Consider the following 25,964-nt stretch of genomic DNA (forward strand, 5'->3'; position numbering starts at 1 on the left):
GTTCACAACGCAACAACAGCTTTCATCATTCCGTTTCACTGGCATTTCTAAATTAAAGCAGAAATGAAGAAGAAGAACTCTATTACTCTAAAGACACCACCTTCTGTAGACATGCTTTGGTGATGGCTATTTTTGTTATCGAACACAACTAATAACAACCATTCACAATTGATAGAGCGGAAATGGTTATAGTCAAGGCGAAAACACAATTTTAGTATTGAAGTACATAAGAATTTCGCCAAAAATATATGTAGATATGTAATGATTATGTGTCTTTTTCTTATCAAATGTAAACTGGGACGCTTTTGATACCTTAACCTGATGATGCAAGAGAAATCAATAGGAAACCAAGTCTTGGACTCACGAGAAAAATTAGTACCAATAATATTAGTGATGCCTTCCACTTTGAAATGTTGAAAACGCTGTTCTGACTTTTTAGCAATTTTATATACCCTTCTTTTTAAAACTTGAGATTATGAACCTTCTTTGAAAGAAACTTACGAAATGCACCTTCATAATTTGCTCTAATATATTTTTCATTCAAAACTCAGTTATGTAATTAGAAATTTTTTAAATTAAATATCTCGACAAAGAAAAAACATGCAATGAAACCGGCACTCGAAAGAAGAAAACAGAAAACTTGTTCTTTAGGATGCTGAAGTGTGTAAAGTTTTTTTTTAGAAAAATAGAAATTGTAATGCTAAATAACTTCAAATATAGACCGAATCGTGTCTTTGCCATTTTAGGTTAAATTGTCTCGGAATCCTGAGCCACCAGAGTAATTGGCACGGGATTTGAATTCCGTACGCCAAAAACTTTGACGATTTACTTTAGTTTCCGGTGGACATTTTTTTCAGTCTGTATACTTATTTTTACCGGAAGCAGGACAATATTTAGTGGTTAAACGTAGTGGCTGAGCGGTTTCAGAGCAGTTTGACTGTTTGGGAAAATATAAATATTATTTGTTGCAATTTCCTGTATTACCGTTAGTACGGTCTGAAATACACACAGCAGTGGTCAGGAAAACGAAATGCCTTACATCTCTAGCTGTTTAGCATATACGCCTTTGCATCTGCTCCCTAGCTCGGATCCCTCAGTGTAAAATCAAATAAAGTAGTCGGCAATAAAAAATATTTGTGGAAAAACATCAAGATGCACACTAAAAATAGGAGGAGAAGCTCGGCCAAACACCGAACAGAAGTGTACACGCCAATTATTTATTTTTATTATTTTTTTAATCCATTAGATCCAGCTCCCTCATCATATCCGGCATAGGGTGAACGTTGACAATAACAACATCTATTGATTCTGCAAATGGACTGGGTGTTAAGATTCTGGGGCTTCGCTGTCTAAGTAATATTGTGTGAGAAAGGGAAGGTCGGCTATGTGCTGAGAAAAGCTGATGAAATGAAGGACTCTGCTTCCCATTGATTGACACAGTTAATGACGGCGCCAAGGTCTTTGGACTGAACAATTGGATGATGTCTGCAAAGGATCAATAGGCTCAACCCGAGCCCTCTCACTCTAAAAATGATGATCAAGGTGGTCTTATCCCGTAAGCGCTTACAACGTCTATTAGGAAGAGGAATATGAAGCAACAGCCATTGTAATGTTGATAAAGTAGGCAGGTTTAACACGAAACAAGTATTTTGGCTAGTTTTGATAATTTTGCCAAATATCAGGGTTGGTCATTTTGCACTGCCACTAAATTGCACTATCGCTAATTTTTAGTGGTAGTTAAAATAAGAGTTTCATGATCACTAAATCTTCAGTTTTTCAGTATTTTAACTATCCGCTAATTGCATTAATTATTTAGTGCATTATGCCCAATCCTGCCAAATAACATATAGCGTATTACGTGTTTTTTTTGTTTTTTGGTTAAGCCTTCTTTATTTCTCAATTCAAATTTTTAAAATTGGTTATTTCAATCGTACAATTGAAATGTTTCATCTTTATTTAAGCAACTCCAGCTTTTACATTTATTTTAAGTATTTATTTTCATATATATTTTTTGGGGTTTTCGTTTTTTTTTAATAGTACACATTCACTGTCTATTCATGCTTTGCATTTATGCATTCAAGTGATTATTTGTAATGTGGGTGTTTCCTTAATTGTGTGTGTAGATGTATTCTTATGTGTCTCTGTATTTGATATCCTGTTTGCATTAATTTTGATTGCATACGGCTTGGCAACCTCCTTATGGGATGTCAAGTGTCAGAAAGGTATATCGACTGCATTTTACGCACATATGTACATATGTACAAACAGAGGATTGGCAATAGATACTGTTGTTGGTCACTGCGCGATGCTTGCAAATGACGTTGACATATGGACAAGAGTGCAGCCGTGTGAATGTAGTGTAGGTGGAGTGATGCAGAAAATTGATGACTTGCAATTTTTCGGAGAGCTTGTTTATGAGTGTGTATATATATATATATGTGTTGGTTAGGGAATTAAGAGTATTACCAACTTTGGTAGGGTTTCAGAATACAATATAAAAAACTTAATAATAATTATAAGAATTAATAACAAAATGAATTCAATTCGATTGAGTCTCACAGTTTGGTGTTGAAATACAATACAATACATACATAGTACATATGTATACGCTAAGGAAATTTATGAATTCGCATACAACTACAATGTACTTTGACGATCACTAATGTTTAATGAGGGAATACGATACGGGATAAGCAGTGATGAATGAGCGAACTTGCGAACGAGCAACATCCATGTACATTTTTATGTTTTTGGATAAATATTTTAATTATAAAATGTTTGACCACTTTTTAAGTGCAATTATGTTGTGACTGCGCGCGTTTGATGATTGATTTGCGATAATTTTAATAGGGGTATTGATGAAGTCCGATTTCCTGCGAAATGATTTACGATGACGGTATAGATTAAGAAAGACGTAAATATAGTATATAATTGAAAATAATAAAAAAACCAGTTTAGAGTTTCTCAAGAAGCGAGTTGCTTCGCGCGTGGCTAAGTTAAATGTGGAAGAGATTGACATAGTTGTTGTAGTGATTGGAGTTGAAATTGCTTGTGAAGAGGGTGTTGTGTATTTTGTTGTTAATAGTTGTTTTGTTAGTGTTATTAATGAATCTTTTTCAATTTTCATGTTATCAATGTCTTTTATTTTGCTGTTGGCCACTTGCGTAGGGAATGACGCCTTAACACTTGACTCAATCGAAGTCTGGGGGTAGATCAACATGGCTTTAGTCGATGCTAATGGTGCTGCTAGTGATGCAATTGCTGATGTTTTTCTCATGTAGGCGGTCATGGTGTTGCTAATGGAGATGGAGTTGATGTTTGTGTTGTTGTGGTTGACACATGAAATTCGTTCTTTGTATGAGTGTTGGTTCATTTGAAAATATTTGGTTTTCTTCTTTAAGATGTTGTTGCTGTTGTTGTCTATGTTGTTTGTGTTATTGTTGATGTTGTTGCTCACATTGAATGGCATAGCATTATTATCATAATAATTACTTATCATATTCATATTCATATCATTGATAATAGTAAATTGTAGTATTCTTTTAAATTTATGCTTATTAAATGTTTTCTTTTGAGATTTATGTAGTAATTTTGCTGTAGCTGCTACTGTAGTTGTTGGTGTTGATGACCACCACCACAATGGCAACTTCAACGACACCGATGACAACGACATTGATGGCGATGACGATAATACAAATTGTATTTGTATTTGCATAATTAATTGTTGTTGTGAATTAACGTTTTGCTGGCACTCTAGTTATTTCTTCTTCTGTGCCTTCTCGGCGGCTTTTGTGACTTTACCCGAGGTTGTCTCTTTAAAGGTGACTGACTTTATGACCCCCACAGCAACTGTTTGCCTCATATCGCGTACAGCGAAACGCCCAAGCGGCGGAAACTCTTGAAAACTCTCAACACATAACGGCTTAGTCGGTACCAATAATATGATAGCCGCATCACCGGATTTAATAGCCTTCGGATCAGTTTCGGTGGTCTTACCAGTACGGCGATCGCATTTTTCTTTGATTTCAGCGAATTTGCAAGCGATATGAGCGGTGTGACAATCCAATACCGGAGTATAGCCGTTTGCAATTTGACCAGGATGATTAAGTACAATCACCTACGATGGATGGAGGGAAAAAATATATTAAAAATAATATTTTTATTTAAAAAGTATTTCTTGTTTAGAAAGCTTCCCACCTGAGCGGTAAAGTCAGCTGCACCCTTGGGTGGGCAATTCTTAGAGTCACCAGCTACATAACCACGCCGCAACTCTTTTACCGAAACGTTCTTTACATTGAAGCCCACATTATCGCCGGGCAATGCTTCGGACAGTGCCTCGTGATGCATCTCCACAGACTTTACTTCAGTTACCAAATTGACCGGTGCAAAATTAACCACCATACCTGCGAAAATTTCAAAAAGAAGTGTCTCATGATGTGCATTTACTTATTTGCAGCAAAAACAAGCAACACCAACAAAATCACTTTGCTTTCAATAAACATCGATTATTTGCCGAGTACATACACACGCAAGCTTACCAGTTTACAAGCGAAGGCTTACGAGTGCGTTTGCACTCGGTTCGGCGTTGCCCGGATACGGAATCGTAGCCAGAGCAAGCGGCTGCACGGCACAAAAGTATACATCAAAATGAGCCGAGCTATGCAATAGCAACAAAAGGCACACAAACATGCAGAGCGACGAAAACCCTACACTCACGCAGCGCATACAAGCGACCCACTTTTGCAACTTCGTTTGCGCTCACACCCATAGCAGTCTTCGTACTAAATTTCTCACCCACCCACATTTTCAGCTGTCATATCCGGTGCCTGGACATAAACGTACACTCACACACACTACTCAATTACCTCACATGACTCAGCCGCAAACCCTTACTCACCTGGTTTTAGTATACCCGTTTCCACACGTCCCACTGGCACCGTGCCGATACCACCAATCTTGTAAACGTCCTGCAGTGGCAGACGCAGTGGCTTGTCGGTGGGCCGCTGTGGTGGCATAATTGCATCCAGCGCATCAATCAAACACTTGCCCTCCACTTTACCTTCCTTGCGCTCAACAGTCCAACCCTTAAACCATGGCATCTTCTCAGATGGTTCAAGCATGTTGTCGCCATGCCAACCGGAAATCGGTACGAACGCCACTGAAGCCGGATTATAGCCAATCTTCTTGATGTACGATGATACCTCCTTCTTGATTTCCTCATAGCGGGCCTCGCTGTATGGTGGCTCAGTGGAGTCCATCTTATTCACGCCAACAATCAATTGTTTTACACCCAAAGTGAATGCTAGTAGGGCATGCTCACGCGTCTGGCCATTCTTAGAGATGCCGGCTTCGAATTCACCGGTACCGGCAGCAACAATCAATACCGCGCAATCGGCCTGCGAAGTACCGGTAATCATGTTTTTGATGAAATCACGATGTCCAGGCGCATCAATGATGGTCACATAGTATTTCTGCGTCTCGAATTTCCATAAGGCAATATCAATGGTAATGCCACGCTCACGTTCGGCCTTCAGTTTGTCCAAGACCCAAGCATACTTAAAGGATCCCTTACCCATTTCTTGGGCCTCCTTTTCAAACTTCTCAATCGTACGCTTATCAATGCCGCCGCACTTGTAAATCAAATGACCAGTGGTGGTCGACTTACCGGAGTCCACATGACCAATAACGACAATATTAATATGCGTCTTTTCTTTACCCATCTTGAATATCTACACTTCCTTCGCACTGATGTTCAAAATTCCACCGAGAGTTTGTGGTATTAGCTGGGATTTAAGTCGCTTACACTGTGAACGTTACTGCGTTTCAAATGGAAAAAATGTGCGAATAAAAAGTGAAATAAGTGACGGATATCGCCAAGATATGAAGTATGTATTACACTTGTCGTTGAATCGATAAGTTAAAATGAAGGTGTCAGAATTGGAAAGTGTTTAGGAATTGAGTGCACGGACAGTGGAGGGATGGGCGTGTGAGTAGTTGTACGGTCGTACATACAAGTATTTATGCATATAGATATGAGCAAATGAGTATATGAGATATATAATTTTTTGTGTGTGTACACTTACTTGCTTTGGTGCCGGCTTTGAAGGAAGCAAAGCAAATTTCCTTTGTCCGCACAGTCGTCGAAAGTTAGAGATTAGAGAAAACTCTACAAAAAATAACAACACAAAATTATCAAAAGTTAGACTAAGTTTAAGAATGTAAAGACGCAAGCTGCCGTGAATTGGGGTAGGTTGGGTGGTTGGTCAGGCTCTGAGTAGGTGGGCTGTAAAACTGTGTGAATTTATGTTATTAACAATTTTGTATGGTGAAACACATTTCCAGCACTTTAACAACTTTACAGCTTAAAAATGTAATTTTTTATATAATTTTCGAATAGTTTCTCCAACTCAAACTTAACTTTGAAAAATCACTTTACCACCCACTGCGTGTTACACAATATCTTTGCGGAAAAATTACTTCTACAAAGGTTTAAAAACACTAAATTACAATTTTGATGGACTTTTTACATTATTCTACTATAATTGTCAATAATGTGAGAATTTTCAACTATTAATTACCGTAGTTTGTCGTGGACACACCGTAAATTTTGCGCCTGTACGTCTATGCACCGCTACAACACAAACGAATGTGCAAAAGTTTCGTCTTTTCTCTATACGAAAAATCAATAACCATCTCTGACGATGGAGTCATATGTCTGTACTCCAACCACCCGGTCGCCAGACGTGGCCACCACATGTTACCCGGCCCAATTGCACATCCCCAAAAATATGCATAGTGTATGGACGTCTGCAGGCTTGAGTGCAGCAAAATGTCAAAGAAATTGTGGGTAGATTGAGAGTGGCGAGCGGAAGGTAGAGGTCGTGTGCATGATGGGAAGATATATTGCGACATCGTTCTGCATTGGAAAGTGCGGTCGCATTCGTGCCATCCAGCCGTCCGTATGTTTGCTTTCGCTATTCGCTGTTCGCTACGTTTAAGTTGCTGTTCGAGCTGTGCTTGTGCAGATTAGGTTGGTGGGCCGCCATATTTATATGTATTACATTTGTGGTACAACTAATATATGTATGTAGGTATGTATGTATGTGTTTACATGAATATGCATATCTGTACATTTTTCTTCTTTTCGAGTGTTTGTGGGTATCATACATACCTACATTTGTACACATGTACATATATAAGTATGTATGTATGTCAAAAATCAATTCGAGTATTATAAAAATTTCCAAACCCATGCAGAAAGATGAGGCGTCGCAACATCGGCTACTCATAACAGTGATTGCAATCGGACTTCGTAGCGACGATTTCAAAACCGGTAAAAAAGATTTCCAGCTTCGCAGGTTTTCACGAAAAAAAGTTATGTACAAGGCAAATTCATACAGGAGCAACTGATTTTTTTCTTGCGATTTAGTATTTTGAGTGTCAAACTGGCATGCTTCTTTGTTGTGGTTTTGTTTGTTTGCTTTCATTTTGATTGAAATTCTGCCATACAAAATCCTAAATCCCTAACCTGTACTTGCAGGTTAGGTTAGGTTATAGTGGTAGTCGGTCTGTGCGATCAACATACATAGACTCATTTATTTTTCTTCGTGGCATCATTTTGTGGCTCTTGTGAAGTGCAGCATTGATCCAATCTCCACGCCAAACAGTTCCGCAGGAGAATTGAGAAAATATTTACCTAGAAAAGCTGCTCTGATTTTAGCTAAGGCTGGACAAATGCAAGGGGAGGGCTCAAATATTTCTTCCTCTTCCTCATCTCTACAATTTCTATAATATTCATGGGAGAAAACTCCTAGTCTCGAGGAATAGCCAATTACCGGTTATACAAGCCACGACTTTCGAAATATTCTCTCTTGAAAGGCTAAGCAGTTCCTTTGTCTTTTTCTTATTTATTTGTGGCCACAGCAGCCTAGCTGTTACGCATGTTTCTTCATCTCTTCATGTCTTATTTGCCTCTTGAATAATGTTATTATTAATTACTAATTTGCTCGTACTTCTCTTACTGTGCATTAAGAACGATGACGGATTTGCTTTGTGCTGCTGATGAAGTTTATCAGATTTTTCATATCAAGGTCTGCTATATCAGCAGCCGTAGGATAGAAGTGGGAACCAAAATGCCTAAATCTTAGTCCCGCGAGAGCAAGGCAGCTGAGAAGAAGATGTAGAGATAATTCCCCTCATCCTCCATACAGCTGACGCCAAAAGGACTCGAAGTAATTCCAAGTCTCACGGTATGCACCCACGAAATTTGAGAGCTGAAATTTTGTCATCAGTAACAGGATTCCAATCTACATTTTTTCTACTTATTTGGTCTCTAAATTTACAAATTTTGTTAATATTTATACAGTCGAACCTTAATAAGTCGAACTTCGATATCTCGAATATTTGATATCTCGAATCAAATTGCTTGGCAATGGCGTTTAGAGTGAGAATTGTGTGTTATTTTTACTTGATAACTCGAACTTCTATTACTTGAATATCTTGATAACTCGAACAGAATATTTGGCGCCAGCTTTGATAAGTCGAATTTTCGCGGGAATCCCCTTATTACGTGTTGCTTATTTTTTAGCAAACAGATGTCAGAAGTTGGGTCGCTGCACAGATATTTTATTAGTAGTTCTTACGCGAAAATAAACTCTGTTGACATGTCATCAAAACGTTGTTTAAAAACTTTATCTATTGATGACAAATTTAAACTAATAAAGGAAGTAGAAATGGGTGCGCGAAAAAAAGATGTAGCTGTAAAGTATGCTATTCCGGCAAATACAGTGTCAACTATTTTAAAAAATAAACAAACGGTTATTACTGCAATCGAAAGTGGTGGTGCAAGTGGGAGTTCAAAGAGAATAAAAAAGCCAACATACGTAAATGTGGACAAAGCAGTTTTAGAATGGTTTAAATCGGCAAGATCACGGAATTTGCCTATATCCGGAGGATTACTTAAAGAAAAAACATTGGAATTTAGTCAAAAATTAGAACAACCGAATTTCAAGGCAAGCACTGGTTGGCTCGATAATTGGAAACGAAGGTATGTACATTCATAAAATAAATGTGCAAGCTGGCACCTAAAGTTATTTTTTTTTCTAAGATCTGGTATATGTCATAAAAAGGCGTGTGGTGAGAGTAATGATGTAAGCGAAGAAGACTGTATGAAATGGCAACGTGATGTTTTACCTCATTTATTAGAAGGTTATCAAGCACGGGACGTATTCAATGCAGACGAGACGGGCTTATTCTTTAAATGTCTTCCAGATAACACCTTAACTTTTAAAAACCAGAAATGCTATGGAGGAAAGCACAGTAAACAGAGAGTTACGATAATGATTGCCGCAAACATGGATGGATCAGAAAAATTGAAATTACTCTTGATAGGTAAAAGTAATCAACCCCGCTGTTTTAGAGGTGTTAAATGGTTACCTCTCGACTATAAAGCAAATTCAAAGGCGTGGATGACGGGAACCTTTTTTGAAGAATGGCTTCTTAACTTAGACAAACAATTTGGAAAAGCCGGAAGAAATATTCCACTTTTTATTGACAACTGCCCAGCCCATCCTAAAGACATGCAACAGAGAATAAAGTTTATCAAACTTGCATTTTCCCCCCCGAATATGACATCAAAATTACAACCACTCGATCAAGGTGTCATACAAAATTTAAAATGTCATTATCGTCGCAGAATTTTAAAAAATACTATAAAATGCTTTGAAGTAAACAAAAATCTTAACATTACATTAATGGACTGTGTTGATGAAATAACTAATGCATGGAATATCGGTGTTAAGCCTGAAACCATCTCTAATTGTTTTAGAAAAGCCGGCTTCGGTCAATATTCTGAATGGGAGGAAGAAGATGACATTCCTTTGGTTTTCGTAAGCGAACGCATAAAAGAAAGGAGTGAGGAAGAAATTCAACTGTAGAATGAATATGAAGCTTGGCAAAATATCAAATGTACATAAGGTGCCACCTTTAATGATTTCATGCATGTGGATGACGATTTTGTTACTTCAGAGTTTCCCACAGATGAAGATATTGTGTAGCTATTGGGATCTAAATCCGAATTTGAGGATGATAGCGAAAGTGATATAGAAGATGATTTGCAAGATATATGCTGCAACCAATTTCAAACGAGCTAGTTGCAAATTCGTTCAAGATTTTGCTATCATATTTAAAAACCAATGAAAATACAACCGATTCTCTGTATAATGGTTTAAATAATATTGAAGCTTTTTTTGAAGATCATAATAAAAAATCCTCTCGTCAATCCCAAATAACTGACTTTTTTACTTTAAACGAATGAAAGCTATACATCTATTCATACAATGTTCTTAATTATGTATATATAATTTTAAAATATACACATACAATATTATATAGCAACTATACATAATTTGAGCATGTACTGTTTTATCAATAAAATTATTTGCTAACCCTTGAGTTTTATGGATTGTTTTATTTTTCCATCAGGTTTTATTTTGTTTATGGATTTTTATGTATGTATGTACATATGTATATTATATGTGATAACTCGAAATCTTGATAGCTCGACTTTTTTTGTGGCATGTCATAGTTCGAGTTATCGAAGTTCGACTGTATTTGATTTAGATTTTAAATTTACACATTCCAGGGACCAAAAGCAAAAATAAAATAGACTGTTCTTGTTGTCTTCGTTCTACTGATGCTACCTGTTTAATGTGCCTTGGGTTTTACATTTCTAGTGAATTTTCTTGATATAAAACCATTCAAAGAATTGAGAAAATTAAATAAACTTCACAGCTAAGTGTGCTATTTGATTTCAGTGTACTCACTCTCTCACCTCTTCGTTTACATTCACAATAACAAAAAATGGTCGACAGATATCGAAGTTGGCATCGCGTTGAAAGTTTTGAAAAAAAATTGTGTGTTTACCAATAGTACAGCAAAAGTTGACCGATTGTTTTTGAAAATAAATTTGAATAAAACGAAGCAAGGAAATCGTTCGTGTAATCAAACGCTAGTAGGAATTTTATTTACTCAGCATCTAATGAAATTGAATACAGGTTTACTAAGGTTTTTTGGTAATTAAATGTATAATATTAATGAAATTATCAAAAGCGTTTTCATATAAAATGATTTTAATTTTAATCACCTCAAACTACGTATTTACATTAAAAGTTTAGCTGCTTTGTATCCATTTGATAACTGACGGGTTTTGGTAAAAAAATCCCATAGTGGGGGTTTTTTTTTGTTGCCAAAAACTGGGCAAGCAAAGCAACTAAATATATTTTCTTTCTCTGAAAGGCAAGAGTAAAAGCTCTCGCTGACACTGCTTTAAATGCATACTTTAGTCTTTCAATAACCTTATGGAACCCACTCGTTTAGTAATCACATATCTTTTAAACTTTCATGTCATTACGTCTATCTGTTGGAACAAATCGGTTTTCTTTTTTCCACTTGTGAATATCCTTGGTGGAATAAACTGTAAAGAATTAATTAGAATTCTGTAAGGAATTTCAGAAATTACCAGCTTTTTCTGAAAAATATAAAATGACTATTGTTTTCTAAACTTCTGTATTTTTAGGCGTTATTGACACATCGCAAAGGGAGAAGTATGTAAAAGAGACAATTTCGGCACCTGAACAATTTCAAAATATATAAGTGAAATTTTCATAGTTTGGTTTTTGCTTAAAGGTATTTGGATCGGTTCAGTTATTTCAGCAAGTTCCTCTTTGGAAATGCTGCTTGTTTAAAAACAGGCATTTTTGTTTAGGACTTCATCAAAAAGTTCCACTTTATTCCTCAAAAGTGATATTATCACCTTCAATGTACTCCTCATCAACTGCTACGCACTTATGCCAGCGATTGGTCTAGCTCTCGAAACATTTTTGAAACTCGATTTTAGGTACATTCACCAGAGCCGTATTCGATTTTTCCATTACTTCCTTTCGGCTATTAAAACGCTGTTCTTGGTGTATAATACCGCTATCCATGAAAACCGTTAACATCGCTTTTTTTTACTGAAAACGAAGTGGTGTTTTTGGTCTTGGTTCATTCAGAGCTCTGCACTCACTCGCGTGTTGTCTGGATTGAGTCTCGTACTCATAACCTAAATTAAAATCAGATGACCTGACGTTTGTGCCGGTATACTCAAAGTGGTATGTACCTGTATGTATGTACTTTCAAAAATGACAACATGACTTTGGAAGATTATGGCTAACACTTTAGCTACTTTACAGAAGGGAAAATTATCATTTTATAGAAAAATTTACATAAATTAAAAAAGAATTAAATAACTGAATTTAGAAGAAGTGGTTCTTTAAATCACAGTATCCTATTACTCGATAAGGATGTTTGTTGAAGTAGTAGGTTTTTTTATTCGTTTTTGCGGAAGGATTGTTCTATGAACACTGCCTTATAGGGCAAGCAAAAGTAAAAGGAGGAATAGAAAATAAGATGATCGTACGCAAAGGTATACCGAGAAGTGGGAAGGTAGCATTCCGGGAATAATTGATCGACAACAGTTTTATTAGGCAAATACGACAAGTGAAGTGGCATTCATAGAACATAGGCGTTTAAAAGCGTCAGCAGTTGGTTGTTTGGAAAAGAGGACAAAGGCTACATGATCGTACTTTCAAATTACAAAATGGACATTTTTGAAGTAGGGAGCTCGTATGAAGGGCTGTTATAAACTACATACATATCGCACCCTAAATACAAAAGGGTCACAACTCAAAATACTAAGATTTTCAGGAGAGACGAAAAACGTTTTATGTAAAAATTATTGTAATATTTAAAGAAAATATTGTTCCATCATGAAAATATACAACATTGAAGAAGGTTCTACTATATTTTTCTCAATTTTATTTTATGTTTGCGAAAATAAAACAAAATTTTGATTTATGACTCTTTAACTGAAATTTTTTCGATTAACTAGTGATATTTTCTTAAGTTGTGCCTTTTTAACTGATAAAATGTTTTAATTTTATAAGTTTCCTAACCTAGTTGAACTCACTTTTCACAACTAAAGAGGCACAATGCAAAATAATATACCACGAAATTTATCACTTTTTACAGTTATAGAGGCAGAACTCAAAATAAAACTCTTTATGTGTAATAAAAGTAATCAGCTGTTCTTGAGCCCATTAACGCATCTAAAAATAATTCTCTTTAGTTGATCGTGCAAAAGCAACACACTTGACATAAAAATAGACATAACTGTATTTTTCCAGTTAAAGAAGATAGTTATGTGAACGAAATATTTGGAGCCGTTAGAAATGTGTACTCTGAATTAATTTATGCAAAAAACTCAGTTTTGGAAAATTTTGAGTCGTGACCCTTTTGTATTTAGGGTGCGTTATGTATAATCAGAATATATAGCTAGAAGTGTTTGCGTTAGTCAAACATTTTGTTCTCCCAGCAAATAGATAAGAGTTTATTAAGTAGAAAAACGTTACAATACTTATGTTATCGCACAATTTACAGAATATGATTTAAATCTTAATTCTACATCATTATATTTGTATATTTATCACAGGTTTGGTTTTTTAAATGATTTTTTCTTTTTTTCGAAGGAAAAAACTACTATGAAAAACCTCCGCTATACATCTTACAAGCTAGGGTTAATCTATACGCATTTAAGTACCAGGGCCTAATTGAACATTAAGAAAGTTCAGTTATTAGTAGATTGTCCGAAAAACTGGAACGAATTTTGAATCTTTTAGTCAAATTTTGTATTTGATCTGACAAAATCTTAGTTTTTGATTCATCATGAAGCTTTCTGGTGGAGAAATGCCATGGGAGTCGTAGCATCATTTTGAGTACCTTATTTTGGCAGATTTGCAGTTTCTTAACATGTGACTTTGCGATATTACTCCAGGCTGGACAGGCATATAATATTATTGGCTGAAATATTTTCCATACGGGCGCAATAGAATTGTGGTTGCACAATGAAGGTACAAACTCAATTTGAAAAATTATGCAAAAAATGCATACCTAACAATTCTGTGCTGATTTACATACGCACATGTAATTATGTATTAGAAATAATATTGCAGTGAGAAGGAAAGTAAGGAAAAATATAGCGGTGAAAAGTTACATATGTACATATGTATGTACGTATATACGTGGGTAAAAACAAAAATGCAACAGTTCAGCGGATCGAAAGTAATTGTAAAGCCCACTATACTAACAAACCATTTCTCCTCTTCCCCTTCTTCACTGGCTACACTAAATTAGTGAGCTAATTCGTTACATAACGGCATATACGAGTATATACTCGTATATATAATATATTAGTACACACATATATGTATATACACATTAATGTACACGTACATATGTATGTACAATACATATATTATTACACACACCCTGAGGAGAAGCGAAAACCACTGGTTCCCAATTGGTGTATTTGTAGTGAACTCATTGTATAACTGCTCCACATTGCATGCGTTCGGTACTAGTTTTTGAAACGTTAAAACGGCACATGAGAAATATTGAAACTGATTTTTATAATTTTTATAGCAGTTTCTATTTATCGTAAAAGAGTAATTTTTTTCCTGATTGGCAAAAATGATAAAATGTATACAAAGAAAGGCACATTGGAGAGATAGTATCAGTAGAATAGCTGATTTCACTTTTTTTCTTTATTTGTTGTCATTATTTGGTCTCAGTTGTCAAATTTTGTTTACTTCACGCTAAGCTGTCAGTCTTTGTTTATGGGTTTCGACATTTTAGGAAACAAAAGCAAAAACAAAATACATAGCTATTTTTATTAGAGAGACATATACCATTTCTTCATTAGTTCCCATTTTTCGTATACTTGAAATCGGTTGCTAACCGGTTTTGCCCATTTTTGAAAGTCATAATATTTGGCAATATTAACATATCTAACAAGTATCGTTAAGAATTTTCATTTCAGTGAATCTTTGTACAAAAGGGAGGATCACAAGCGGAAAGTCATGACTAACGAAATCAAATTCAATATATGAACCAAGCTTTGTCTTTTAGTTCTAATGATTTTTTTCTTTAATTTACTTGAGAGTGGAATGTGTTGAGTCTATTTTCTAAAACTTTTAAATAAGCGTATGGTGCCATTTCTGGTTCATACCTTATTTTGAACGACCTGTTTAACGACTAGCTTAAGCAAAAATGTACGCTAAGATTCTCATCGGGCAATTATGAGTCATGTTTTTCTCATAGAATCGCACCTTTATGGTAGATTTTTCATAATTTAGTGGAAATTACCACACGTCCGCTATATGATTTTCCCGTATATGTTGTTTTTGTTGTTAGCGCATGCCAGTATCATTCCATTTCACAGAATTGCGCAGATTTTCAAGATCTATGAAACGCGTGCATGTGGTGAGAGCATTTTTGTATGAAAAACGTTAAATACATACGTATGTACATAAATAAATGCATCAGTTTGTTAGTATACACATACATACGTATGTATGTACCACATACATACATATATCATGCGCTTGTTCCCATATTCAATTGTTCGTGAACAAGTGCATGTGCAAACATTTGTCATGTGGCCAGCCGGTCGGTGTAGAGAAATTTGAAAAATGTTCCCACACTTGAAGATATCAGTTCGAAAAACGTTTTGTTTTAGGTACGAGTATTCTTCAGTGAAACACATGGAGTGCATTTGCAAATGATGAAAAAGGGTAAATAATCAATATTGCACTCACGAGTGTCCGATTTTGTGTAACTCTGTGTATGCTGCATTACAATTTTCGTTAAAAAGTCTTATTAAATAAGAGATTAAACTTTTGCGGTGTTGTTATAATAAAGATTTTCATCACTTAAAATCCTTTACTTTTTTTATTTAGTAAAAAAGTCATTCAAAAATAAAATTGGATGATTAATTTTGCACCACCTATGTCTGTATAGATTGATTTTTATGCTCTTACATACAACTGTTAGGTGAACAAAATTCTAATGCACTTGTATCCGGGTGCCCGCTGGTATAAAAATAATCCAGTCTTTAAAATTCTAGGTTAGAGTATCTCGTAAACTTTGTGCTTTGGAAAGTATCATTTTATTTAATTTTAAATATTTTTCTTTCTTTTTGAAGAGAGAAATTTGTCTTAAATTTATATTAAAGCCAAGGGTGTACAAAATGAAGTTGAGATATTTATTAATCAAACACAAAACCATAAGCTTAAAACTAACATTAAAAATAGAGGGGTTCAAGGGAAAAAGAAGTGTGGTATTCGTTCTTCAAAAAATTGTCACATACTTCGAAAGTATAGTACTTACATATATTGAGAGCAAACAGTAATAAAACGTAAAAATATAGACCGAAATCTTAGGTAATTACGAAGTTATAGCAAATAGTCAAAAGCACTACGGGGTCAACAACTTTTTGAGTAACGCGGGCAGAATTTGACATTATTCGAATAAATATTTATTCGATTTAAATAATGTCCGTGATAAAATTATTCGCGATATTATTGCTCCATTTAACGCATATTCCACATTTTTGCTATTTGAAAAAAAAAACTCAACACCGTCAGCAAAAAAAAAAAATGGTAAAAAATTAACCCGATTTTTTAACTACTCAAGTTTGAAGTAGTTAAAAAATCGGGTTAATTTTTCACCATTTTTTTTGGTGACGGGGTTGAGTTTTTTTTTTATTTGATGATCTATAAAACTGCATACCCGACATTTTTCTAAGAATTCTGAGTAAAAGGTTTGGAATCTTGATGGAAATTTGCCGAATTTTTATAAATTTCATGCAAAGTTCGAAACTTAGCTTTATATGGTTTTTGTTGTAGTATGAACCATATTTTTATAAGAAAAAATAATTGAAATTACAAAATAAATAAATATATTAGTAAATAATCAAAACTTGTCAATATATGGTGTACACTTTCTTTGACGTGGACTGTGGCTTATTGTAACTTGTACGTATCTGCTGCTTGAAAAAAATACTAATATTAAGTCGAATATTACTGTACTCGAGTTTATTTTAATTCATTTATAAATAAAATAATAATTTATTCGCTATTCGAATAATTTTTCTTTCAATAAAGTGAATTATTTGTTATTTAGGAGTAAATTTATTTATTTTTCATTCGTTATTCGAATAAATTTTATCCAACTCTGGCCGCAGGGGAAAGAAAAAGTTCAATCTAATCGATTGCTCGCTCCAAAATGGCTCTGTCCCATACCAGAAACTCTTAACTATAGTAAAAAAATCTATTTTCACTGAAAAAATTTAGATTTCTTTAGATTTATATTTTATAATTTTTTTATACAATAGATAGGTGAACGGTTTTTGTTTTAACATTAAACGAATAAAAAAGAAAAGAAATGTGCGCAAAAAATTAATACAAAATAAAATAAAATGTGAATATATTGAAAAACTGTAACAATTCAGAGTCAATGTAGAGCCACACTGGTTTAAAATAAAAAATGAAAATAAGCAAACTTTAAATGCGCGTACAAAAAACTCGTAAATGCAAACACTTTGGTGTTTTTTAAGAGCTTTTGAGCTTAAAATAATAATACAGAAATAAAAAAAGTTGGGATGATTTTTTTTTTTTAATAACAATTGGGTAGATAATTTCGTGGCATTTACTTTTTGAATATAATTTACAATAAATTTGGCCGTATGACGTCAATGGTGGCTTGGATATTGCAATAAATCGTTTTTTAAGCGCGCTGTATGGCAAGTTGCGCTGTTTTGTTGGAGCCAAGTTACGACAGCTCCTTGCTATTCGAAAAAATAAGGACCGTTGATGCCACCAGGGTTGCATGAACTTTGTGAACAGATTTTTTGTTTTTTTTTTTAGTAAATTTCCACAATTTGGAAGCGTTGTTCTGTTGTTAAACGCTTCATGATGATTTGCCAAAGCCCATGGTGAATAGATTTTTACAGGTGTACTACCTAGCAGACCGTTATTCGGCGCTGAGCGAATTTGACAGATATGTCGATGGCATTCGTTTTGTGTTTCACAAAATTTAGCTTTAGTTTAGAGAAACACAAAACGAATGACGAAGAATTCAAAGTTCCTCTTAAAATTTTTTTGCACCATAACGAGCCAACCTAGACGTTTCCACGACAGTCGGTTCTACGTTATCGAAACGACCCGGATTTATACCCAGCCAAGGACTGTCACTCCAGCAGCTACAACAACATCCAACCTGGAATCTATCATCCTTGTACCAAATCTTACTGAACAGAAATGTCAACACACTTTGCCATTCTCAGCTGGCAAAAAAACACTCGATATTACAACACCATGGAATTTACTTCATAGTGAAATCCTATCGTTTTTTTTTTTCAAAAGGCGAATCTACAAAAGGTTATACCAGTAGACCAGCTGATTTGTTTTTTTTCTTTTGCCGTGTACATTCGAATGTCAGCACCAAAATTAATGACGAAACGTATTATCTATGTGCATTAAAATTTGTAATTTGAAAATTTAAATGTGGTAATAAATTTAAATTCAAAAGTAATAATGACCATTTCAAAGTAATTTCAACTCGACCAATAAACTGATTTTTTTTTTCTATTTTGTTTTCACAAATAAATCACTTCTTCGTTTTCTACTTTGACGTGACATTCTAATGTACCCTAGTGCAACCACCTTTTACGAATTGGCCTTGGAGAAAACCTCCCAGATGTCAATTTTTACGTCAGGGGGTTGATAAAAAATAAAGTAGTCTTGGACGTGCTCGAAGAAAAAGCTTCCGGACATCTCGAAATGAAAAGCAAACATGTCTTAAAATGTTGACATCTGTTATTCCATAAATTTGTGCAAATAACATAAATACTCGTACTATATTTTTGCCATTGCATGTTTCAAATCACATTACATTATTAAAGGGAATGGGAAACGTAAACGTGTTTTGATATATAGTATCATTCTATTTCTAACTGTTACCTGCCAGTTTGTAAGTCATCCCCCCATTATTTATAAAGAACAAATACGTAGATCACTTAATAAAAACATATTTTCCTCCTCGACAGATTTGTTCTCTTACTTAAATTACTGCAGTTGGCTAAACGCACATTCGAAAAATGTCGATATTGCGACTACTATTTACATAATTTGTAAAAGGGTTATTTTTATTTGGTAACGTTTTTTTTAATCTAGCTGACTCATACTTCTGCTAATTAGTATGCATTTAGCCACATACATACGTGTGCATATACACCTACATATATGTAGATAAATTTGGGCACTTAATTAAGGTATGAACAAAATTGACTAATAATTCTTATTAATGAAATGGAAGAGAAAACGTTCGTTGACTGAAATGTTTGCACACAAATCAGTTAGTTCGTTATTTCGTAAATGAAGACCACATTTCCTGTGTCAGTTATTTTAAAGTCAGCCATGTTGTAAGCATTTAACGGAAACTGTTGAAGAATGGGGTTGCAGCTAATGCAACAACATATGCAACAAATTAACTGTTCGCAAGCAAATGTTGGAAGTGATACAATTAACTATTTAACTTTGAAATGTTTGCTTCCTTGAGTGAGTTATGGTTGAGTTTTTCCCAAATCATCACAATTTTCGCTATTATGCCGGCCGGCTTTGTAATAACCACTTCTCGTCCAGCCAGAAAACTTTTATTAATGGCAATGTGATACACATTTTTAGGTGGAAAATTTTTTAAACGCTGTTTTTCACAATCAACTTTTACAGATGATAAAAAATATTATTACTTTACACTTACCCAATGTGAGTTTATAAGTTTTTAAAACAATTTACGGAATGATGTTGAGAATTTTTGTAGTAATTTTCAGATTTGTACCAAACGTTAAAAAATATCTGCCACTTACCTCGAGCACAAAAGACGGAAAGGCCGATTTTCACAATGGCCCTGATGCACATGCGCTGGAATAGTACCACCACTACCATTGCCAACATCATCACCACCATCGCAGGCGGCAGTACATTTGGCTAAGCGATTCGCACTTTGTTTGTGGTTGTATGTGCAGCAAATGTACCCTTTCCGCCGGTAATACTTGGCCCAACGTCATCCTCATTTGAATGGGGTATGTTAGATGGATGCATTGGCGCATTTCCCATATGAGTGTATGCCCACAAATCACAGTTGAAGAGAAACATGCAACGAGCGAGTGCACTAGCTAATGCGCTATGCATTTTGCCTACGCGTGCAAGCAGGAGCAAGATCTTTTCCTGCTGCATTCGATTATCGACATGTTCGTCTCATTGTCGATGTTTTTGTGTAGGTATTCTATAGCGGAGACTGTGAAATGGATTTGTAGGCTCTGGGGCGGGTATATTGTGCGCGGCAGGGCTACGAATTGTCACTTTTGTGGCTAAAAATATGCAAATTTCACCAAGTACCTACGAAAAAGAGATGCTAATTTCGCAATGCACTCTCATTATTTCACAGCCAGGTACCGTAGAAGGGACTAAGAGTTGATCAATACACGTATAATTTAGAATATATCTAATGTACTATATATTTTGACTGTTGTTGGAATGCCTTTTAATTTGAATTGAAATCACTTTTGAGTTATTGTAAAATTTATTTAAAACTAACCCTTATGTATAAACATATAATATATAAAATTGGCACGCACACGCTTTGTTGGGTGTTTGGCCGACCTCCTGCTCCATTTTATGGTGTGCGTTTTGATGTTGTTCTACCCATAGATGGATATTTATGAGGAGCCTTTTTACTGCTTATTAAGCTATACGTTTTTATTTTACAATTACTTCCATTCGCTATCTGATTCGTATTCCTCCCACGCCGGCTTTTCGCCAGGTTTTAAATTTCGTTGTTTCAAGTACTCGTCAAATTGCTCGGGAATTGACATGAACTTTCGTATTTTCATGCGAAATTGTTTCCATGTCCATTGCAAATAATTTCGTCTATCCGTTACCATTGCTTTGTAGTTAAATTTATACTTATCTAGGAAATAACTCAAATGATCCACGGAGTTTTTGGGTAACCTATAATATCAAACATATTTAAGGTACTCGTAAGTAAATGCATACTGTTTTTTACCTTAACAACTTTTCTCTCGGCGCAGTGGCAGATGCTTCTAACTGCTCGATGACATAACCCCTTGGGCGATCCGTTACTTTCTCCTTTAGTTCTTCATCGTCCATTTCCTCCTCAACAAAACCGTTTACTACCTTTACAGTCTTTAGGCGGCTTTCCTTGAAATTTGGTATTGGCACTACTTTATTGGGATCGGAAGCTAGACCCATTTCGTAAAAATTCTTGTTGCGCTTAGTTTCTATCCACAACTTTTTCATTTCAGGGCTGTAAGTACATAGCTTAATTATATGGATTTAGGAGGGAGAATTGTCAGCAAGTTGTCCAAAACTTACTCCTTTATTTTCCCGGTGGATTGACGCGTTTTGCTCATTGTCTTTCTATTTACACTGTAACGGTAACGCTTACGGTGATGATTTTTCCTTATTTTCATTTTTAAATTTTGTATGAGCTCTTGTGGTAAAGAAAGAAATTTTATCAATCCAACAACCAGTCGCACGTGTTTATTTCTTTAGTGGTTCTTTTTGGGATTTTTTGACAACATGTAAACAAAAACAATGGACAACTCACGGTGGTTTGACAATGTATTACTATTGTAAATGAAACATTTCACAAATCAGCGTTGCATACTGATTTTTTAATTCGAATACATTACTAACATAAAAAATCTGTTTTAAAATGAGAATTTGTTTTTAAAAATGTGTGTGAAAGAGTTAACTGATAGGGTGTTTATAGGATGCGATTTTTAGCTCAAAACAACAATAATCTGGAGGAACCGGCCTTTCAACTAACGCTCTAAACAAAGTTGTTCGCCCAACTTTCAGCCATTAAATTTTTTCTTCGAGCAACATTCTGTGCGACATCTGTGTGCGATTATTCTTAAAGTGAGATTATAGTGAGCGGCTTTGTTAATACAAATAATTTATAATAAATAGAATAAAATCAATATTTCAAAGTTTTTGAAATGCTATTTGGCGTTTTAGCATTATTCCACTAATTGAATACCTGATTCTTATTCAACTAATAATTGACTAGAAATAATAGGATAGATAACTTTTCACATTTAACTTTTATTTCAACTAAACGCCTGTATAATCGCCTCATGAAAACGCCCTATGAACGGCGGAAATTTGGGTCATTATATTAGATTTTTCCACTAGATTCGGGATATGTGGCTTTTCTAGGGGTAAATATTGATTGGCCAAATTTTCCCAGCATTCCCCGTACATTTATGGCGAATTTTCATACTGCTACAACAAAATCAACATCAATATTGGAATTTTTAGGGGAAAGCTTTAGAATAACAAAAATGCCTCTAAAACTAGTATAAAAAGAGTATTTGGTGGTAATAAATTGTTTATATAAACAGTTTCACATACATAGAAGGATAATTTCGGATTCGTTATATTGTTTTGTATAAAACACAAGGTAGTTATGTTCGTTTGTTGATCAAAGTTCATGTGAAATTAAAAATATAATCCCTCAGAAAAGTTTCTTTAAATAAGAGGCACTATCGACAATTAACATTGAAAATTAAAATATAAGAAAAAATTGAAAAAAATTTAAAATAAAAAAAAATGTAGGGGTGTAGATGAGAAATCTAGAGGAAAATGGCATACCCTTTTGCGTGAACTATTCTAAGAACCTGAGAACACTTTTGGTCAAGAAATGAGTTCCTTAGCAAAGAAAAGTTGAATAGACAATAGATCGCCTGTCTACTTTGGGGCAAGGGATTATATCATTTTCTATAAAAGTTTAAACACAAAACCAACCTATGCAAATATTGCCTTAACGTTGTTTCAGAGTTGCATAGTGACCACATTAGAAGAATTACTTCTATTGTAACCTTATTTAAGTTACAGTTGCGATACCGACCGCATAAAGTAGTCACGATGTTGCAAAAACATCGCTGCTACAACCATTGACTGTTTCAAACAAATTTTAACTGAATATAAATACTAATTAACATGCATACGGTAATTTTCGCTCAAATTTTCTCAGTAAAAGCTGCCAGCTGTACTTTGAAAACAAAACTAACCAAAGTTGTAAAGAATGCTCGAGTTACTTTTTGTAGAAAAGCGCATGACAGAAAAAAATTGTTAAAAATCAACTTACCTTAATAATTCGCAACTGAAGATTTACAGCCATAATGAAGTTTATTGAAAAAAAAATTATTAAATTACTTAATACAATAAATTATAAATTATATAAACTAACAATGATTGAAAATTGAAGAACCAATTTTCGTTTCGAGCATTCGATAGCGTCGTAAATATCGATGTTTTACAAACATCGATGTCGATGTCGCTGTCCTCACTTAAGTACCGGCGTCGATTTAACAGCTGACATATAATATAATTTCCAAACAATTCTCGTGTTGTTATTTAAGGATTGTGTGCTAGACACCATAGTTAAATTAAACATTAACTGGAAAAGCAAAGATTTTGTGAACTATAAACAATAAAGAAAATGCGCGACATTGAGATTTTAGATCCCCGAAATTTAGTGAAAAATCGTGAAATACTTTACAGGCTTATTATAAGGCGAGTAAATGAAGTTGTTGTTGTTGTTTTAGCAGCATAGTAAATGAGTAAATGAAGTCGTACATACTTCCATGTAAATTTACATTTATTTCTTTGCAGCCAGTTGATGTACGATGGCCTGGAAAAGTTCGCTATGGAGCTTTCTATGCTCGTTAAAGCAGATGAATGTGCTCCAAGTGAACGCTTGTTACATGTCATGATCGCCGGCATGCAGGCAACTACTGAGAAGCCCACCACACCTAAAGATGATGTGTTGCCTGGCATTGATTTGGAGTTCGAGCCTGAAGCATCTGCACTTGCGCCCGAACCCGCCTCCTATGAAACTGCTTATGTTACATCGCATAAGCAGTCTTGTCGCGCTGGTGCATTTAGTCATGATGGCACATTAGTTGCAACGGGCAGTGTAGACGCAAGTATAAAGATTTTGGATGTCGATCGGATGTTGGCTAAATCGGCACCAGAAGACATAGAACCAGGGCGGGAACAGCAAGGCCATCCGGTTATACGTACACTCTATGATCACACAGATGAGGTAGCTTATCTGGAATTCCATCCGAAAGAACACATATTAGCTTCTGGTTCGCGGGATGGCACAGTAAAACTCTTCGATATAGCAAAACCTTCAGTGAAAAAGGCGCACAAGGTGTTCACCGATTGTGAACCGGTGACTTGCTTGTCATTTCATCCTACTGGTGATTATATGGCCATTGGCACCGAACATTTTGTGCTACGTGTTTATGACGTGCACACCTCGCAATGTTTCGTGAGTGCAATACCATCACAACAACACAAGGGAGCAGTGACATGTGTTAAATTTGCACCAACAGCAAAGTTATATGCCACAGGCAGTTTAGATGGTGCCATAAAAATATGGGATGGGGTCAGTGGACGTTGCATCAATACGATACCGGAAGCACATGCAGGTGCAGAAATTTGTTCTCTGGAATTCACAAGGAATGGAAAAGTAAGTACAGTAGTATAATAATTTTGAGCATTTATGTATTTTTTCTTTGACTAAAATGCAAAGTGAAGTAAGACTAGATTTTCAAAGGTGCGCCGAGAATAATTTACAATAATATTTTTCGCTTAAAATTCCAGTATTTACTGTCATCTGGAAAAGACTCGTTGGTATATTTGTGGGAACTTTGCACCAGCCGACCCGTACAAACTTACACTGGCGCCGGTACTACTGGCAAACAGGAACACAATACGCAGGCGGTATTCAATCACACGGAAGATTATGTGCTATTTCCCGATGAGGCGACTACTTCTCTGTGTTCTTGGAATTCACGCAATGGTGCCCGTTTGAATCTGATGTCCTTGGGCCACAATGGCCCAGTGCGTTTTATAACGCATTCTCCAAACTCACCTGCATTCTTAACATGTTCAGACGATTTTCGAGCACGTTTTTGGTATCGTCGTTCAACGAATCAGTGAGGCGACCAAGCAAATAATTTACAATTGCTTTGTAAAATTTACGCATTTGCAATCGGCTTGAGTATTAGTTAATAATTTTGAAATTAAAACTATATTAATAAATGGCACTTAAAAAATCGATAAATTACAGAAAACTTCTCGATTACTCCAATACAGAATTACTCGAATTCGTCCAAATGGTTCGTCTATTCTTCTAGCACTGCTATTTTTGAATACAGTAAAAAAGGAGTCGTGGAGGAGCACAGCGCTCATAGGAACGTTCCAGGCGCTCATACAAGCAATTTTTGTCCGCGCACTCGAGTATCCGTATTCACGTCACTGTTGAAAGTCATGACATTGAAGTTGTAAGAGATAGTTAATTTTGGTTTAACATCGATAATATTGTGAGACTTGAAATCCAATTGGGAATCTCTCTTCCCAACAGGTGTTATTTTTGACTAAGTAGACAATTGAGTATTAAAGTCCTCTCTTGACAAATAAAACTAACACTGTATAAGGCTCTCATCATGCCCGTCCTATCGCATGGCGCAGAAGCGTGGACAATGTCAATATTCGATGAGGCGTCCCTGGGAGTGTTTGAGAGAAAGATTCTGCGTAAGATATTTAGACCTTTGCATGTTGGCGACGGTAGGTATCGTAGGCGATGAAGCATGAATACAAGTGAAATGATCGTGCAGAGTTCGGCTGGCGAATCACCCCCATGACGTGGCAGCCGAAGCTCCCCTCAAAATTTTATTTTACACCATAGTTATTGGCCAAACCTGTAATCTATCATTTTTGCCTGTTAACTAATATGCAAAATAAATATTTTTTTCAGTTGCAAATCTATAACTATATCTAGGTATGTACAGGGTGGGCTATATAGCGTTTGCTTTTTGAACCACCTATTTTTTTGAGAATGGTAACACAAATGACATGTCAAATTTGTTCATAATTTACTTAACGGTTTGACATTTACGAAATGGGACGCTATACGCTTGAACAAAATTG

At 35.3% G+C, this 25,964-nt stretch overlaps 3 protein-coding genes across 5 annotated transcripts; 1 reads left to right on the forward strand and 2 right to left on the reverse strand.

Moving 5' to 3' along the window:
• Positions 1 to 1,859: 1,859 nt before the first annotated feature.
• LOC129253065 (elongation factor 1-alpha 2) lies at positions 1,860 to 19,871 on the reverse strand. 3 transcript variants are annotated; one of them, XM_054891305.1, is made up of 5 exons: positions 19,802 to 19,871; positions 6,084 to 6,166; positions 4,898 to 5,816; positions 4,198 to 4,403; positions 1,860 to 4,117 (listed from the first exon to the last, which is right to left on the reverse strand). In XM_054891305.1, exons 3-5 carry the CDS (start codon positions 5,718 to 5,720, stop codon positions 3,758 to 3,760), a joined length of 1,389 nt encoding a protein of 462 aa, XP_054747280.1. In that variant the 5' UTR covers positions 5,721 to 5,816; positions 6,084 to 6,166; positions 19,802 to 19,871; the 3' UTR covers positions 1,860 to 3,757. The 3 variants fall into 3 exon arrangements, with proteins under 3 accessions (XP_054747280.1, XP_054747279.1, XP_054747278.1); XM_054891304.1 differs by having other exon boundaries at positions 19,696 to 19,805; XM_054891303.1 differs by lacking the exon at positions 19,802 to 19,871 and adding an exon at positions 6,579 to 6,722.
• A 620-nt stretch (positions 19,872 to 20,491) lies between these two features.
• LOC129253066 (nucleolar protein 16) lies at positions 20,492 to 21,567 on the reverse strand. Its single transcript, XM_054891307.1, has 3 exons — positions 21,330 to 21,567; positions 21,001 to 21,261; positions 20,492 to 20,945 (listed from the first exon to the last, which is right to left on the reverse strand). The coding sequence occupies exons 1-3, from the start codon at positions 21,425 to 21,427 to the stop codon at positions 20,705 to 20,707; spliced, it is 600 nt and encodes a 199-aa protein (XP_054747282.1). The 5' UTR covers positions 21,428 to 21,567; the 3' UTR covers positions 20,492 to 20,704.
• Positions 21,568 to 23,209: 1,642 nt separating this feature from the next.
• LOC129235661 (cleavage stimulation factor subunit 1) lies at positions 23,210 to 25,125 on the forward strand. Its single transcript, XM_054869620.1, has 3 exons — positions 23,210 to 23,537; positions 23,637 to 24,501; positions 24,636 to 25,125. The coding sequence occupies exons 1-3, from the start codon at positions 23,464 to 23,466 to the stop codon at positions 24,972 to 24,974; spliced, it is 1,278 nt and encodes a 425-aa protein (XP_054725595.1). The 5' UTR covers positions 23,210 to 23,463; the 3' UTR covers positions 24,975 to 25,125.
• The last annotated feature ends 839 nt before the right edge of the window (positions 25,126 to 25,964 follow it).

This window comes from Anastrepha obliqua, chromosome 1, assembly GCF_027943255.1.
Source record: "Anastrepha obliqua isolate idAnaObli1 chromosome 1, idAnaObli1_1.0, whole genome shotgun sequence".
Taxonomy (NCBI): Eukaryota; Metazoa; Arthropoda; class Insecta; order Diptera; family Tephritidae; genus Anastrepha; species Anastrepha obliqua.